Below are 17831 nucleotides of genomic sequence, written 5' to 3'. Positions count from 1 at the left end.
GGACAAAGAAGCGAAGTAAATATGTCTGTTAGTGAACGCAAGCAAGACGAAATACAAATATCTTCTGTCGTCAAACAGACACTCCGTTGGAGAGATCAGGTGGAGAGGAATCTGACTGCACTTGGTACGAGTATAAATAGCAAAAGGAAGAAGCGACTGGCGCGCTGTTATTAATTTGATTATAACCACGTAACCGGTGTCTACGCTGTAAAGAAAAAGACGAAGATGAATTAAATTGTTAAGAACTAAGATTAAGAATATTTGAAGTACACACAAAGGTTAAAAGAAAGAAAGTTAGAAAATCAACTTTGCTTCACTGGTGTTTCACATGTCCATTAACGTCAATAAATAGTATCAGCGTCTAAGTTAAAAAACGCTGCGTCATTGCCCGGTCACATGTCCAGTAAAATTATGTTTTTGTCTAATCAGTCTAACAAGCTCATAACAATGACTTGCAGAAACATATAAACATAAAGTGCTAAATCAAAATTAATTAATAATTAATCAAACTGATAATTCCCCTCTGGTCCACTTAATCAATTTCACAACATAAAATCTACGTAGACCCTTTGAGACATCTGTACATACTCAGCTCATCTCACATAAAGTACTGTTATATATTTGAGAAATAAAAGATTGACAGCGCTGTTTTCGTAATATATTTAAGAATGCTATTTATAAAATACTGAGATGTCAAAGCTTTTCATTGTCAGAGCGCTTTACAATAGTTCTTATGCGATTAGCTACGAGTATGTAAATAGTTTAGCTAGTTGAAGTCTCTTTTGCAACGAATTCTTTAGTGTGTGATTTAGTTTATTGCATTATCTTCCTGAACGTGAGAGTTTTTCGATTGTGTCGCAATGTTTTCACGTAATTGTTGATTTCATGTAACGAGTGATTGTAAGAAAAAACAGAGTTACCATAAATTACATTCTTTTAATTATAGTTCTCACCTTGTTTAAATTATTTGGCACTAATCTAACAGTAAATAACGATGAAGTAATAAATTTGTATCAAAAAAATTTTGTAAAAATTTAAAAGGAAATTTGAATGACTTTCGGTATGTTACATCCTGATCTGAGCTACTTGAAATCCTCTTTTACCAGCAAAACAATCCGTCATAAAAAGGAAAAGGTTTTTTGACAGGTCAGCACAATATATACGATTTTTGTGGCCTGACGATGTACTCTAGAAACATATTTCCCCTCGTATTAGCCAGAATTTGGCATTTTTGGCCATTTTTTTCTCTTATATGGTCCACTTGTTGACTGTAGAGGTCCAAAGCGTTAAGGGTTTGGCTGTAGAGCAGCAGCTAATAGTAAATAATTCCCATCAATCTCAGTGTGGCAACCGTTTTCACCGCGATTCCACTATGACCAGGGTTGCGTAAGTGATTCACATTTCATTCAATCCGCTCCAGAAATGGTTCGCTTTTGTGGCGTTTCAGCAGAGATTAGCAGATGGACAAACGGTAAGTAAAGCAAATGTCGTTCTCAGAGAATACTGCTACTTTAAACTCCCACAGAGAACTAATGATTCTCGTTTTCATTAAAGCAGATGTGAAAATTCGAAAAATAAAACAAATTTGTAGAAATATATGATTTTTATAATCAATATTTTCTTTATCATTACTATTTAAAGCATTGTAAGCTCACGAGTGTCATTTGGAATGTAAAATGAAACCAGCTGTTATGACTGTTATGAGAAACGCAGAAGTTGAAAATGATTAGCTTTCATACACAGTAAGTAATTGAAGCCGGTAGATTAATAAAATTGGGTACCGCTTTAAACAGAGTAAGACGCCGTTCACACGAGGCTTCCTTTGTTGCTCGTTTTCGCTAAATTTTCCTTTGGTTTCAATGCATTCAGAGGAGCGACAAAAGGCGAACAATTTGAGGCCGACAATTTATGAGTCCTGTCAAGATCACTTGTTATTTTTGTTCAGTATTGTTGGTATTTCCTTATGGAAAGACTTACGCCCGAACAAAGTTTGCAAATCGTTCAATTTTATTATGAAATTAACGTTCAATAAAGCATGTCATTCGGGCGCTTCACCCAGCAAACATTATTGGGTAATATTCGAACGAACATACCACGTCCAGCACGGAGTGAGGAAAATATAGCAGTCGTAGCAGAGAGTGTACACGCAGACCGTGGAGTGTCGACTCGACGCCGTTCTCAGCAACCCGGACTGACGTACGAAACGACTTGCGGCATTTTACGTCGAGATCTTAAATTGAAAGCTTACAAAAAACAGTTTGTGCAAATATTTTTCAGCGATGAGGCTCATTTCTGAGCCGGTAACCTGTAGAGATTCAAAGGCTGCCATTTCATCTAGAAAAAACAATGGTTTGGTGTGGTTTGTGTGCCGTCAGTGGCGATCGTTATCGCCTGATTACTAAAATTTGAAGCTCGTGATCTCGGCCACATTTGCTTTCAAGAAAACTTCCCACAGATCCCATCAATCAGTCGACTTATTAAGAGAACATTTCGGTGAGCAGATAATTTCATGTTTTTAGGCCGGTCGATTGGCCACAAATATCGTGTGGTATCACATCGTTAGACTTTTTTCCTGTGGGGATATATAAAGTCTAAAGTCATGTGAACAATAATACTTCGATTTAGGCCTTGGAGCCAGGTCTTGGAGCGAAATTGGACTCAAGACGTAGCCGCGGCCAATATATGAAAAAGATAATCTTCAAAAAATAAATGCCAAAAAACATTCTTTCGAATGATAATAAACACCTCCCATTCAATTTGAAGTTTCTATGTTTTTTCCCAAAAAAAGTCGGTAACCTCGTAATGGATCTCCCTTTATAAATTTGAATTAGAAATTGAGCGCTTTTGCAATCTCGAAACAAATTCGGAAAAAGTTTCGTCCTCAAGAAAAAAATATTCGGTTTTTTTTATTCTCAAACGAAAAAAGAACGGTTTGAATAAGTTTACTATAATTTAAATAAAAACATATCATTTTTATCATAGAGATGAAAAAACACATTTCAAATAGTTACGGTAAAATCCAAACCTATGACTTAAACGTAATCTGGCAATCCTATGGCGAGATAAGTGGCGTCACTTACTAGCAGACGACACTTCAAATATACATACGTCGCCACTTAAAAACAACAAAGTTTATCAGTATCAATGTTGCAAATTAATTTAAACGCTTATGAGTTCAGTGCCAACAAACTGTTACATTTTAGTAATAGGCGTGCGCTGCTAGCGATAGGTGGCCTTGTGCTTGACCAATACCCGGTGCCAAGAAACAGCAAATAGTAGAAGAATAAATAGTAGCAGAAAGCGGAGTTAAATAATAGCCGAAAATACTTGCGACAAAGGATATACAAGCCTAGAACTTGAAAGCGAAAAATGGTAAACACTGTGCGCAAAAAGTGTGTGATTTTAAATGAAAGAGAAAAAGAAAAAAAAGAAACGAAAAATAAAGAAAGAAAGAATTTTAACGAAAAATAATCTCAAAAGTTGACAAGGAAGTGTCTTTGAACTAATTTAGAGTGAAAGTGTCCTTAAGGACACCTTCTGTATGAAGTTTTATTTTATCTAAAAATATATAGCAGTGCAATGAATATTTACGTTGAAAATATATGATTTTTTAAAGATTTTTGTTTCAAAATTTTTTTTTAATTTTTTCGAAAATTTCTTTGTTGTATTTTGTGTTAATAAATCGTATGATGAATAAACCTAAAAATGTGGGATATAAAAAACAAGCATTAGAAAATTAGTAACATCGACCGAAAATTCAAAGATCACTGTGCTCAAATTTATTATGCTTCCTGATTAGCTTTATTAATATCGATTACATGAAAGAAAGTTAAGACGCTAAAAACACTGAGGAGCAGATTTCGTTATAATCAGTTCTCAGTTTTTTTAAGCGCCCCCCCTTGGCTCATCTAATCACAGCGAAGCATGCCTGCAATGCGTGATCTGCTCTCAACAACATAGTCTACTGCGTGAAGATCAAACATTTCGACACAACGAAGATCTACTGTACAAAGTCTAAAATTTTGTGAGTGATTAAAAGATAAATTCTCGCAAAGCAACTTCAAGACCTTGTGATTAGAGCTAAAGCCTTTTATAACACAATATCTTCCAAGAAGCATAAACCAAAATTTGGGTTTAAGTGTTTATTTTGGTGCACTGGGGTACTCTTATCTGATTTATGGTTATTAATACCAGACACTTGTAAACCGTTACTAATTTGGTTATCTTTTTGTTTGCACTTCAAATTGTTGCTAATAATAACCGCTTTAATCGGGTTTTGTCTAACAAAGTATTTTACATCAGTTATGACTCCCATTTGACTTCCCAAATAATTTTTGCAGACTCATGCCAGTTATCAGTACTTTTTGAATCTTTGGCTTTGTTATCAAATACATTTCGCTGCAGATAATAACGGTAGTATAATTGTGGAATATTTAAAGTACTTGAAGTTATCTGCTAACTAAGCACGCGTATACTTAATTTTTTGCATGGCAATTTGCTGTTCGCTCCAGTCGGCTTTCGTTACTAGTTCATTTCGAAACATTTGCGTAACTAGTTTTGCATTTGGCTTGTTGGCTCGGCGACTTCTAAATTAAATTTTAGTAAATATTAATAAAATTTTATAGATACTCCCTTTATCAGTTGTTTGCAAAAATTATTTATTTATAGTAGCTGAGACACACGATGAAAACTTAGCCACGCGCATGGCCTACTAACTGTGCCAGTACAAATAAATCTCTCATTATGCCATATCTAAGTAAATAGATTAAAGAAATCAAGGGTATTTAATAAATATTAATCAATTTTCAATCGCATAACATTTCTACCTACTCACCAAACGTAACAACTACGAGGGCAATCTGATATTTGATAAGAGTTGCGTAAGGGTACCCCTTAGTGTGACCGACTAAAATAGGTAATTTTTGGCCATTAATGACAAACTACAGCATTTAGGGATACATTTTTAACTATTTTAAGGATACACCGTTTGAAAACAAAAAATTAAATATTATTCGAGCGATCTCTGCGGTTTAGAAGGCTGAACACAAAAACACATTTTTAGGCGATTTTTTCCTGATCATTCAGTTTTTCTTCTTCTTTATCCGTTTTTGTGAACCTACAAATATTTCCTCTTTAATTTTTACCTGACTGAGTTTGTGGAATTTCCCTTTTAGGCATAATAAGTAGAATTCAAATTTTCTGATAGATTTGGCGGCTTTGGTACCGTCACTTTGCACTATGTAGCATGGATACATACATAGTTTTGATACTAATTGTGTGTTTGTACTTGGTAGTAAATGCGTTTTGTTTGATTCAAACCAAAATGTAATTTACATATGTGATCCTTTGGTTCGGTCCACACCATTGGTATAGCATTTATGTGGAACCCAGGATTTATCTCGCGCAAATTGGCTAGCGACCAAAAATTGCTCAGAATCCAACATTCGAAGGACCGATTATGACCAAAAATTACATTTTAACCATTAACCACCCCCGTATTCACCTGATAAGGCACTGTGCGACTTCTTCCTTTTTGGAAAGTTGCATTTGCCATGAAAGGAAAGCGTTACGCAGACGTAGAGCCCATTCAAAAGGCTTGCACCTGCTTACTGGCGGCCATACCGGCCAACGAGCTAAAACACTCGTTCGACATCCTTTGGGACTATTTTGAATAAAATAAATTAATTTTGTCGAAAAAAATCATTTGTTCTATAAAGTTCTGTTTACTTTGGAACGCACCTTGTACGAAAATATCTTTCAAAAATGTTCCTCACAACAACAACTTGCGCATGTGCGATAGAGCAAACTGTCGGCCTATGCTGAGCGTTTATCGCACAAAGAACTCACTCAGTGACTGTTCTATACACAAGTCGCCAACTGCCTTACAACCAAACCAGAGACAATTTTCAGGATGTGATGTGCGCGGTTATGCAATTCAGTGCAGGTCATTTCCATTATTTATTTTTCTCCGAAGCGAAAATAATTTTTTTTTGCAAAAGTAATAATGTCTGCCTGTGATGTTGAAAATGTAAGTGACCTTCCTGCAAAGGATATTTAGATTCAACAAACTCTGAGCGCAGGTATAAAGTGACAGTCCCGTATTATATAAGTCGGGTTTCAAGACACATTTCGTCAGCTACTTAGTGCCAAGAAATCGAAGTGTTTGCAGGAGTTTTGAAATGATTATTAAGCTAGAACATATTAGAAAAAAAAGTGAAAGGTTTCATCTAATATAATGATCCAAAATTTTTTTAAGCATAAACAAGTGCTCTGCGGTCTACTGGCGCTGGCAGTGCTGGCGGCGCAAGCGCCGGCAACCGATGGCGCCAAAATACTCGCCGTTTACTCATTTCCGGGCAAGAGTCACTACATGATGCATCGTGTGCTGATAAGCGAGCTGTTGAAGCACGGACATGAGGTATGTATAGACAAATATGGTATACCATGTAACTATATACATACATTTGATGTAAAATTTCAATGAAAAACTATTACTTATTTTTCTAATCTATTTCTCAGATCACCATGATAACGGCACTCACGCTGGAACCAGAAAAAATGGGTGCCAATTACACGGAGATACTCATAGAACCGGTTTATGACTTTTGGACGGAAAGTAAGTGAAAATCAGGCATGCAGAATCCATAAAGTAACTACCCAAAACTAACGCTAAAATAATATTTTACTTCCAGTACACAACACATTCGGCGCCAAGACGATCTACGACATGGGCAATGATTTGGATCTATTCCTGAATATGGTTGTACTTCTGGGCCTCTCGACGACGGAGCATGCGCTGAAGCAGCCGAAAATACAAGCGATCATCAATGCCAAAGAAACACAGGGTGTCTATGATCTCCTGCTGGTCGAACAATTCTATCAAGATGCATTCTCGGCCTTGGCACATGTCTACAATATACCCGTTATAAGTACGGCCACTTTTGCTCAACAAACATTTATGAGTGAAATGTTTGGCATTATACAACCGTGGTCATACGTGCCCCATGGATATCTACCGCTGACGGAGCATATGAGCTTTTTCGAACGCGTCTATAACACGTACACCTCATTGCGCACGGACTTGGACCGCGAGTTTAGGTATTTTCCGAAAATGGACGTACTGGTGCAGAAATACTTCGGACACTTGCCAAGTAAGCGTTAGATAAAACTTGAAATAAGCCGCAATTCTTACTTACACTCTTTTTACTTTGCAGTCAAATTCCCCAGCACCTCGGAAATGAATAGAAATCTCTCAGCCATATTGATCAACAACTATACGCCATTGGCGGCAGCTGGACCTACGACGGAGAACATGATCAATGTCGGTGGCATGCATATCTATCCGCCAAAAGCGTTGCCCAGCGATATAAAGCAGTTCCTGGATGAGGCCGAACATGGCGCCATCTACTTCAGTTTGGGCAGTCAAGTGCAGAGCAAAGATATGCCTGTGGAGAAGTTACGCTTGTTCCTCAACGTATTCGCTCAGCTGAATCAGCGTGTGCTGTGGAAATTTGAAAATGATAGCCTTCCGGATTTACCGTCGAATGTTATGGTGAAGAAATGGCTGCCACAGAGTGATATCTTGGCACATCCTAATGTGCGTGTCTTCATTTCGCACGGCGGTCTCTTTGGCTCACAGGAAGCCGTCTACCATGCCGTTCCCGTACTTGGCATGCCCTTCTACTGCGATCAGGTAAAAATAAAATCTAAGTTCTATAAAACGAAATTAACAGTTTATTCCTTTTTCTCCCGCAGCACCTTAATTTGAAGAAAGCCGAGAACAATGGTTATGCCATCATGCTGGACTTCCAAACACTCACCAGTGAGCAGCTAAAGAATAGCCTCCAACAATTGTTGCACAACAACACTTATCGCGACAATATCAAACGCTTCTCGAGCATTTTCCACGATCGTCCCATGGGTCCACGTGAGACTGCGCTCTACTGGATCGATTACGTAATACGACATAAGGGCGCGCGTCATTTGCGCGCTGCCGGTTTGGACTTGAAGTGGTACCAATTCTATTTGCTGGACGTGATCGCTCTGGTCGTAGCCGCCGTCACTGTTGCCCTTGGAGTCCTTGTTCTGTTGGTACGCTGGATCTTGCGGCGAATCAGCGGTGAACAGATCAAGCAGAAAGTGAATTAGTATAATTTTATGAGTTGTTGTTGTTGTAAAAAGCTATGTGTGATTAGTTCTTTAATATGTATAGTATGTATGTAAGGCTCAATTTGCGCTAAATTGAAATTTATAAAAAATAAATATTAGAAAATTACTTTGAGTTGTTGAATACTTTAACTTAGTTGAATCATTCCTATAGAAAACTATATAATTGCTTCTCACGACGTGTTCCGAATACGGACTAAAATCTAAAGTCTGAACTTGTGTCCATTCCTCCAGTCTATTTTGGAATTTGAGTTATATATATTAGTATTGATTGTCAAAAATGTTTTGCTCTGTTCTTCGTGAGATTGGCAAGGAATCATCTACTATGAATTGCTGCTATGAGCCCCTGCTGCCGAACACTTCATTCGAACATATACTGTCAATAATCGGAATGTCTCAAAGAAGAACTTCCCTAGAAGCGTCTAGTTTAGTCCAAAAGGTGAAGAATTGTGTTCTCTCATATAAAGATCTTCTTAGTTTTGTGAAATCATCTGCCTTTTCGTAAACGAAAATGTTCCTGTTCTCTTTACTTCCGCTTGGAAGATGCTAGCTGAACTTTTCTAGCTCCTAGATACCGAAAATGTGGACCCTGTTGACTTTTGACCGAAAATATAAGATAGTATTCAGAGAGAATCTTTCATAACAAAAGTAACTCTGTGTATCGAAAATTGGTCGAATTGGGAAAATACTTCTCTGAACCCTATGCCGGTCTCTTTCGACCAATTCAGCGATTTTATCGCAATTTTCGTCGACAGGCCTTCCGGAGCGGGGCGCATCTTCGACCACCTCTACACCAGAACGAAAACGTTGAAACCATCGTTGTGCGGTGGAAATGGAAACTGTATCGGGTCCATAAACTGCACAAATTTTATTGCCGGCTTGAGATGCATTTTTGCCTTTATCGTAGCAGTACTGTAAAATATGCCATATTTTCTCTTTATTTTGCTCCATCTTTGCGACGCCATCCCAGAAATGGACCTCTTCACTGAAGAAAATTTGGTTCGAAAACGTGCCGCTTGGGGGTATCGAAAAACCGCAGGTCTTGCACAAGCTTTATTTTGTACGTTTCCAATTTAAGATCTCGACGTAAAATGTGCCAAGTCGTTCCATGCCACCTTCGCCAAGGAGCATTATATGAGTCAGATGTTCGGTGTAGTAACGCCATGGTCGTGGGCCGCATGGCTCACTGCCACTTACGGATCGCATGAGCTTCTGGCAACGTCTGCAGAATGCCTATCACATACTGAATACCGATTACAGTCGCGAGCTTAAGTACTTTCCGATGGCGGATGCGTTGATCGCGAAGTACTTTGTACATTTGCCAAGTGAGTAAACTTTTGGTTAAGTTAAGTTAAGTAGAATGGCGACATCGCATCGCTCTATCTTGAAGAGTTCCAAGCAAATCCGGTACCAAATTTTAATCTAACAAGCTCATAACAATGACTTGCAGAAACATAAAGTGCTAAATAAAAATTAATTAATAATAAATCAAACTGATAATTTCCCTCTGGTCCACTTAATCAATTTCACAACATAAAATCTATGTAGGCCCTTTGAGACCTCTATTCATACTCAGCTTATGTTATATATTTGCGAAATAAAAGACTGACAGCGCTGTTTTCGAAATATATTAAAGAATACTATTTGTAAAATACTTAGATGTCAAAGCTTTTTATTGTCAGTGCCCTTTACAATAGTTCTTATGCGAATAGCTATGTAAATAGTTCAGCTAGTTGAGGTCTCTTTCGCAACGAATTCTTTAGCGCGTGAGTTAGTTTATTGCATTATCTTCCTGAACGTGAGAGTTTTTCGATTGTGTCGCAATGTTTTCACGTAATTGTTGATTTCATGTAACTAGTGATTGTAAGAGAAAACAGAGTTACCATAAATTACATTCTTTTAATAATAATTCTCACCCTGTTTATATTATTTGGCACTAATCTAACAGAAAATAAGGATGATGTGTTTTTACTAAAACAGCTATGTATGGAAAAATATAATATATACATACATATATATGGAAAAATAACTGTTTATTCAAACGCTTTCCTTATCATTACTATTTCCAGGCATATTGGATTGAAAACTATATTGTAAAGTGAGCGCGACTCAATGCAAGCGAAGCATTGGAAACTCATGAGAGTTTCTTGGATTGGAAAGTGAAAACAGTGGTTATGAAACAGACAGAAGTTGAAAATGATCAGTTTTCATATGCAGTAAGAAATTGAAGCTGATGTATTAATAAAATTTGGTATCGGGTTTCGCAGCGTAAGACTACTTTCAATCGATGATTTCTTTGTTGCTAATTTTTCGTAAATTTGCCTTTGGTATCGCTAAAAGCGTACAGAAGAGCGACAAGAGGCGTCCAACTTGAATCGGACAATTTGCTTTTTATTTTATACATATCTCATTGTACGCTTCAAGAACGCGGTGTCATAATTTTTAGTACATAATTTGTATCAGTATTTATATTTTTCTAAAACATTTTTAAGGAATGATGAATGAAAGATGGTCCATTCGTTGAGAACAATTTCTGATGACTCCTTCCAGCATTTCGACTGGTAATTGGCGAATGACAAGAGTGATGTTTTGCTCAAAAACCTGATTCGAAGTATTATTGTCCGTATGGAATTTAGACTTTACATATACACACAGAAAAACTCTTGGTGGCCAATAGGCCGGCCCAAAACTTGAAATTATGTTCAAAGTGTTCTCTCAATAAATCCATTGATTGATGCGAAGTGTAGGAAGTACCGTCGTCTTGTTGAAACCAAATATCGTCGAGATGGCGAACTTCAATTTCAGGCATGAAATGGTTGGTTTTCAAGGCGCGTTTACAGTCACCATTGTAAATAAAATTCAAAAATATAATATCCATAATCCATACTAATCTGGCATTATACATAACCGCTCAACAAAACAGTAGTTTATCAGTAGAAATATTGCAAATTAATTTAGACGCTTATGAGTGCAGTGCCAACAAACGAAGCGTTATCATTTTAGTAATAGGTGTGCTCTGCCAGCTAGAGGTGGCCTTGTGCTTGACCAATAGCGGGTGCCAAGAAATAGTAAATAGTAGAAGAATAAATAGTAGCAGGAAGCGGAACTAAATAATAACCCAAAATAATTGCGACAAAGGATACACAAGCATAGAACTTGAAAGCTAAAAATGGTAAACACTGTGTACAAAAAGTGTGTAATTTTAAATGAAAGAGAAGAAAAAAAAAAAGAAACGAAAAATAAATAAAGAATGAATTTTAACGAAAAGTAATCTCAATAGTTGACAAGAAAGTGTCTTCGAACTAATTTATAGTGAAAGTGTCCTTAAGGACTCCTTCTGTATGAAAATATATGATGTTATTAATCCGTTTCATTTTATCTAAAAATATATAGCAGTGCAATAATGATTTTCTTGGAAAATATATGAAGTTTTAAAGACTTTTGTTTCAACATTTTTTTTAATATTTTCGAAAATATCTTTGTTGTATTTTGTGTTAAAAAATCGTTTGGTGAATAAGCCTAAAAATGTGGGATATAAAAAAACAAGCAGTAGAAAATTAGAAGTAGCGAACGAAAATTTCCAGTTCACTGTGCTCAAAGTTATTGCTTTATTTAAATGCTTCCTGATTATCTTTCTTAATATGAAATAAAAACGTCTAAATGAGAGTTCAGCGTATAGTATGTATTTTAAGGGATTACTACAACCCAAAGGTTTATATGACAATTGAGGTTAATTTATCTTCGTAATTCTCCTATTTAATTTTTCCTAGCAAATTTTGAACAACGTTCTTAAAACACTATCAGATGAGTTTTTCCTAATCATTCAGTTTTTCTGCAAAGCTCTTATCTTTTATCCGTATTTACGAACCAACAAATATTCCCTCTATAATTTTTGCCTCGCTGAGTTTGTGGAACTTCCTTTTTAGATAGAAAAAGTAGAATCCAAATTGTTTGATCGATTTGGAGTTTTCGTACCGCCAGTTCGCACTATGTAGCATGGGTCTGTTGGCCGAAGACAAGTTTGGATACCCAAGAGTGTGTTTGGACTTGATTGGTATGTCATTGTCATGTAAAAAATATCATTCACTTGCATGATCCTTTGGTTCGGGCTAAATTATTGGTATAGTAAATGGCATATGTGTGGGTTCTTGCTTAGACCAATTTAACAGCAGTCCTCCGCACATTGCACAACATTTATCCCAAGATTTATCTCGATTCCTCACAAGAAATCTAAAATTGTCAAATTACAATCACTTTTATTAAAGAAATATTTAAGAAGGGTTAAGTATTTTTTGACACTAAGAAAATGTGATCAAACGGTGGTGCTTTGATCGAGATAAAAGGTGCTTTCCAAAGTGAACAGGAATTCCCCGTAGATCGAGTGCACGAGTGGTTTCAACGTTTTCAAAGTGGTTGTAAGGACATAAATGACGATCAACATGTGGGACAATCAAAATTCGTGATCACCGGAAACTCCATCAAAACTGTGCGTGAATTCATCAAAATTCAGCGGAAATCATTATTGAAATTCATGAAAATGGAATTGGACATCTCCAAAACATAGATTTATCGCATTTTGACCAAACATTTGGGCTTACGAAACGTATGCGTACGGTTTGTTCCGCACAAATTGACTGACGACCAAAAATTGCACAGAATCCGAAATTCGAAGGACGATTATTTGACCGAAAATGCCATTTTAACCATTAACCACTCCCCGTATTCACCTTAAATGGCACCGTGCGACTTCTTCCTTTTCGGAAAAATGCATTTGCCCATGAAAAGAAAGCGTTATGCAGCCGTAGAGCCCATTCAAAAGGCTTGCACCGACATAATTCTCAGGATGTGATGTGCGCGGTTATGCAATTCAGTGCAGGTCATTTCCATTCCATCTCCGAAGCGAAAAAAATTTTTGTGTGCAAAAGTAATAATGTCTGCCTGTGATGTCGAAAATGTAAGTGACCTTCCTGCAAAGGATAGTTAGATTCAAAATACTCTTAGTGCAGGTATAAAGTGACATTCCCGTATTATATAAGTCGGGTTTAAGGCACATTGCGTCAGTTCCTTAGTGCCAAGGATTTGAAGTGTTTGCAGGAGTTTTGAAACGATTATTAAGCTAGAATATATTAGTAAAAAAATTTATTATGCCATCTGATATATGTATAATCTAAAATGTTTTTTAAGCATAAGCAAGTGCTCTGCGGTCTACTGGCACTTGCGGTGCTAGCGGCTCAAGCGCCGGTAACCGATGGCGCCAAAATACTCGCCGTTTATGTATTTCCGGCCAAGAGCCACTACATGATGCATCGTGTGCTGATAAGCGAGCTGTTGAAGCACGGACATGAGGTATGTGCAGACAAATATGGTATACCATGTAACTATATACATATATTTTATGTAAAATTTCAATGAAAAACTGTTACTTACTTTTCTAATCTATTTCTCAGGTCACCATGATAGCGGCACTCACGCTGGAACCAGAAAAAATGGGTGCCAATTACACGGAGATACTCATAGAACCGGTTTATGACTATCGGACGGAAAGCAAGTGAAAATCACACATCCATAAACCATAAAGTAACTACCAAAAACTAACGCTAAAATAATATTTTACTTCCAGTACGCAGCACATTCGGCGGCAAAACGATCTATGACATGCGCAATGAATTGGATGTACAAGTATTCTTGAATTTGATTAGACTTCTAGGCCTCTCGACGACGGAGCATGCGCTGAAGCAACCGAAAATACAAGCGATCATCAATGCCAAAGAAACACAGGGTGTCTATGATCTCCTGCTGGTCGAACAATTCTATCAGGATGCATTCTCGGCCTTGGCACATGTCTACAATATACCCGTTATAAGTACGGCCACTTTTGCACAACAAACATTTATGAGTGAAATGTTTGGAATTATACAACCGTGGTCATACGTGCCCCATGGCTATCTACCGCTAACGGAGCATATGAGCTTTTTCGAACGCGTCTATAACACGTACACTTCATTGCGCACGGACTTGGACCGCGAGTTTAGGTATTTCCCGAAAATGGACGCACTGGTGCAGAAATACTTCGGACACTTGCCAAGTAAGTATTAGATAAAACTTGAAATAAGCCGCAATTCTTACTTACACTCTTTTTACTTTGCAGTCAAATTCCCCAGCACCTCCGAAATGAATAGAAATCTTTCAGCCATATTGATCAACAACTATACGCCATTGGCGGCAGCTGGACCTACGACGGAGAACATGATCAATGTCGGTGGCATGCATATCTATCCGCCAAAAGCGTTGCCCAGCGATATAAAGCAGTTCCTGGATGAGGCCGAACATGGCGCCATCTACTTCAGTTTGGGCAGTCAAGTGCAGAGCAAAGATATGCCTGTGGAGAAGTTACGCTTGTTCCTCAACGTATTCGCTCAGCTGAATCAGCGTGTGCTGTGGAAATTTGAAAACGATAGCCTTCCGGACTTACCTTCGAATGTTATGGTGAAGAAATGGCTGCCGCAGAGTGATATCTTGGCACATCCTAATGTGCGTGTCTTCATTTCGCATGGCGGTCTTTTTGGCTCACAGGAAGCTGTCTACCATGCGGTGCCCGTACTTGGCATGCCCTTCTTCTTCGATCAGGTGATTAAAATAAAATCTAAGTTCCATAAAAAGAAATTAACAGTTTATACCTTTCTCTTCCGCAGCACCTTAATTTGAAGAAAGCCGAGTACAACGGTTATGCCATCATGCTGGACTTCCACACACTCACCAGTGAGCAGCTAAAGAATAGCCTCCAACAATTGTTGCACAACAACACATATCGCGACAATATCAAACGCTTCTCGAGCATTTTCCACGATCGTCCCATGGGTCCACGTGAGACTGCGCTCTACTGGATCGATTACGTAATACGTCATAAGGGCGCGCGTCATTTGCGCGCTGCCGGCTTGGACTTGAAGTGGTACCAATTCTATTTGCTGGACGTGATCGCTCTGGTCGTAGCCGCCGTTGCTGTTGCCCTTGGAGTGCTTGTTCTGTTGGTACGCTGGATCTTGCGACGAATCAGCGGTGAACAGATCAAGCAGAAAGTGAATTAGTATAATTCTATGAATTGTAGTTGTTTTACAAAATTATGTGGTTATATGTGATTAGTTCTTTAATATGTATGCATGTGAGGCTCAATTTGCGCTAAATTGAAATTTATAAAAAATAAATCTTAGGAAATCACTTTGAGTTTTTGAGTACTTTAACTTAGTTCAATCATTGCTATAAAAAATTATATAATTGCTTCTTACTATAATCGCATCTACGTAATCGGAAGCGTGCCAAATACGGACGAAAGTGTAACCTCTGAACTTGTGTACATTTCTCCAAACTATTATGGAATTTAAAGTATACGCAAACAAGGATTGAAGGTCAAAAATGTTTTGCTCTGTTCTTGGTGAGGTTGGCAAGGAATCATCTACTATGAATTACTGTAATGAGCCCCTGCGGTCGAACCCTTATTTCGAACACTTACTCTCAATGATCGGTACGTCGCCTGGAAGCGGCTAGCTTTGTATAATAGGTGAAGAATTGTGTTTGCTCAGAGCTAACACTTCTCTCTGGTGTTACTTCCGGTACTTATTACTTCGATTGCTTTCGATTTCGTGTCAAGTTCAATCAACTAGGACGGTTATAGTCGAGTTAACAAAAGCGCGCCAGCCGTTTCTTCTGTTCGCAAAGTGGTGCCAATTAAAGATTCCAAACGAAAACATGTCCTTCTTCGCCTGGTCTTTCCAACGGAATGGTTGTCCTCCTTTTCATCTGCTTCCTCCGGTGGGTACTGCATCGAATATTTTCAGAGCTGGAGTGTTTTCATTCAGCCCTCGTTCACAACCAGACCCATTTGCTTCACTTCTTTGACCAACTTGGGTAAAAGAGAACTAACGGTGCGGTTGTTATGGCCAATGATATCGATGTCATCGGTGTACGCCAGGAGTTGCACGCTCTTATAGAAGATTTTACCTTCTCTATCTCAGAGATCTCAGCTCGAATTATTTTCTCCAGGATTAGATTGAAGAAATCACACGAAAGAGAGTCGCCTTGTCTGAGAGTTTGTTACCAAACGGCAGATTCCGATCATGACGGAGCTTTTTAATTCAGACGCTGTCAAAAGTAGCTTTGAAATCGACAAAGAGGTAGTGGGTGTCAAACCTCTTTGTACAGATCATTTCCAAGAATTAGCACATGGTCCTTTATACTATATACAATGATTTTCGTTTTACTATCTTTACTGATTCCTGCAGGTTGCAAGAGTTTAAAATGTTCGGTTGCATCCGTATTTAGAGCTCACTTACTTGCTAAATGTGTATATAAATTTTTATGGGGTCTCCGCCGTTACCTTCTAGGTATCACAAACTTCGTGACAAACAGCAATATTTGTTTAGGTAATTAATTAAGCGCATTATTGTAAACGCGACCGTTATGACATTTTTCAAATCTGTAAATCAGCGTGTGATTTCTAAATAATCCGGTGCTAAGCTTCAGATAAGTTCAGCGTCTCGGCATATAAATTGCTTTCTGACAAAATGCTCTACCTTCACCTTTTTATTCTAAAAAAAAAAAAATTAAATAAAATAAGTAACGGTAAATAGACATATAATCAAATATTTTATTTATTTTTTTTTCACAATTATTTTATTTATTGGATCTGCTTTCTCTTAAAGCCTAACAATAAGTCATAAAATCTTAAATCTATTTAAAAACTAGACAGACTCAAGCAAGTGATAGAGCTGTTTTGGTGATACGTCGCTCTTTAATACGCAGGCATGTCTCTTCTTTTAAGTCGTGTTTGATCGATTTGGTTTGGGTGATTTCGGAGTTTAGTTATACATATATTTGATTCTGTTATCTTCTACTTCTTTCTTTACCAAAGGAATACCAAGGTCATTTTGGATATTTTCGTTTCGCATGTACCACGGCGAACACGCGATTATTCTAAGCATTTTTAATTGAAACCTTTGTAATATATCAATATTAGTTGCACAGGTCGTACCCCACAGTTGAATGTCATACATCCAAATCGGCTTTATGACCGCATTATATAAGAGCACTTTGTTGTTTAGGCTAAGTTTGGAGTTTTTATTTAAAAACCAATTTAAATTTGCAGCTCTAATCTTCATACATGTTATTTTATTAGAGATATGTATGTTTTCTCCACGTGAGCCTTCTATCTAAGAACTTAATTACTCAAATGTGCATGTGTAGGTATTTGTATGCTCGGCGCACTGATAGCACGACGTACGACTCGCTCGCAGCATGCACTCGGCCAAAACATAGAACACATTCTAAGCAAGTGCAAGCAAATACTCGTTTGTTGGAAAATACATATGTGTGTGTAATCGCTTATACACTTATATAAATGCAGCTATGTGTGTAGTTATCAATGAATATAAATCGTTGAAAATTGAAATCTTAAAAATTTGAAAGCGTCGTACTGACATTTCAGTACAAAATCCACACTAAATGTGTTCGGCAGCAATTTGTTACGGTGGATAATTGCGTGGAAAAAAAAAACATAAAAAAAGAAAATAAAATAAAAATAAATAATAATAATATAATATATGTATATAAATAATTAATAAAAAGAATTGTGTATATTATAAAAATGGTAATTTATGTAAAAATATTTTTAT

The 17831-nt window shown here is 37.4% G+C and overlaps 3 protein-coding genes and 1 long non-coding RNA gene across 9 annotated transcripts in view; 2 read left to right on the top strand and 2 right to left on the bottom strand.

Moving 5' to 3' along the window:
• The first annotated feature begins 3120 nt into the window (after nt 1-3120).
• LOC125777457 (UDP-glycosyltransferase UGT5-like) overlaps nt 3121-17831 on the top strand; it is a 26176-nt gene continuing 11465 nt past the window's right edge. Inside the window, exons 1-7 of one of the 5 annotated variants that reach the window (XM_049452450.1) lie at nt 3121-3229; nt 11196-11338; nt 13351-13512; nt 13614-13710; nt 13787-14251; nt 14315-14793; nt 14859-15381. In XM_049452450.1, the coding sequence (XP_049308407.1) occupies nt 11336-11338; nt 13351-13512; nt 13614-13710; nt 13787-14251; nt 14315-14793; nt 14859-15251 (1599 nt within the window). In that variant the 5' untranslated portion in view covers nt 3121-3229; nt 11196-11335 and the 3' untranslated portion in view covers nt 15252-15381. The other 4 variants (XM_049452449.1, XM_049452453.1, XM_049452452.1 and 1 more) reach the window with 4 other exon arrangements.
• Nucleotides 3231-8275, top strand: LOC115065792 (UDP-glucosyltransferase 2). The gene is made up of 6 exons (XM_049452463.1): nt 3231-3372; nt 6257-6418; nt 6520-6616; nt 6693-7151; nt 7215-7693; nt 7756-8275. The coding sequence occupies exons 1-6, from the start codon at nt 3370-3372 to the stop codon at nt 8146-8148; spliced, it is 1593 nt and encodes a 530-aa protein (XP_049308420.1). The 5' UTR covers nt 3231-3369; the 3' UTR covers nt 8149-8275.
• LOC125777463 (uncharacterized) overlaps nt 7196-17831 on the bottom strand; it is a 49835-nt gene continuing 39199 nt past the window's right edge. The window contains exon 3 of one of the 2 annotated variants that reach the window (XR_007422319.1): nt 7196-7298. This is a non-coding gene — a long non-coding RNA (uncharacterized LOC125777463). Of the gene's footprint in view, nt 7299-14294; nt 14399-17831 lie in introns of those variants that run through there. The other variant, XR_007422320.1, reaches the window with a different exon arrangement.
• The window catches only part of LOC125777461 (uncharacterized), a 19549-nt gene continuing 18505 nt past the window's right edge, over nt 16788-17831 (bottom strand). Inside the window, exon 3 of the transcript XR_007422318.1 lies at nt 16788-17657. The gene's annotated coding sequence lies outside the window, so the exon portion shown is untranslated. The remainder of the gene's footprint in view (nt 17658-17831) is intronic.

The sequence above is a fragment of the Bactrocera dorsalis genome, chromosome 3, assembly GCF_023373825.1.
Source record: "Bactrocera dorsalis isolate Fly_Bdor chromosome 3, ASM2337382v1, whole genome shotgun sequence".
Classification (NCBI taxonomy): Eukaryota; Metazoa; Arthropoda; class Insecta; order Diptera; family Tephritidae; genus Bactrocera; species Bactrocera dorsalis.
This window is presented reverse-complemented; position numbering and strand designations above follow the sequence as displayed.

Excerpts from the sequence above, each read along its gene's own strand:
- LOC115065792 (XM_049452463.1), top strand. Across the intron at positions 6,617-6,692 it reads TTATGACTTTTGGACGGAAA|TACACAACACATTCGGCGCC; the intron begins GTAAGTGAAAAT and ends TTTTACTTCCAG. Across the intron at positions 7,152-7,214 it reads ATACTTCGGACACTTGCCAA|TCAAATTCCCCAGCACCTCG; the intron begins GTAAGCGTTAGA and ends TTTACTTTGCAG.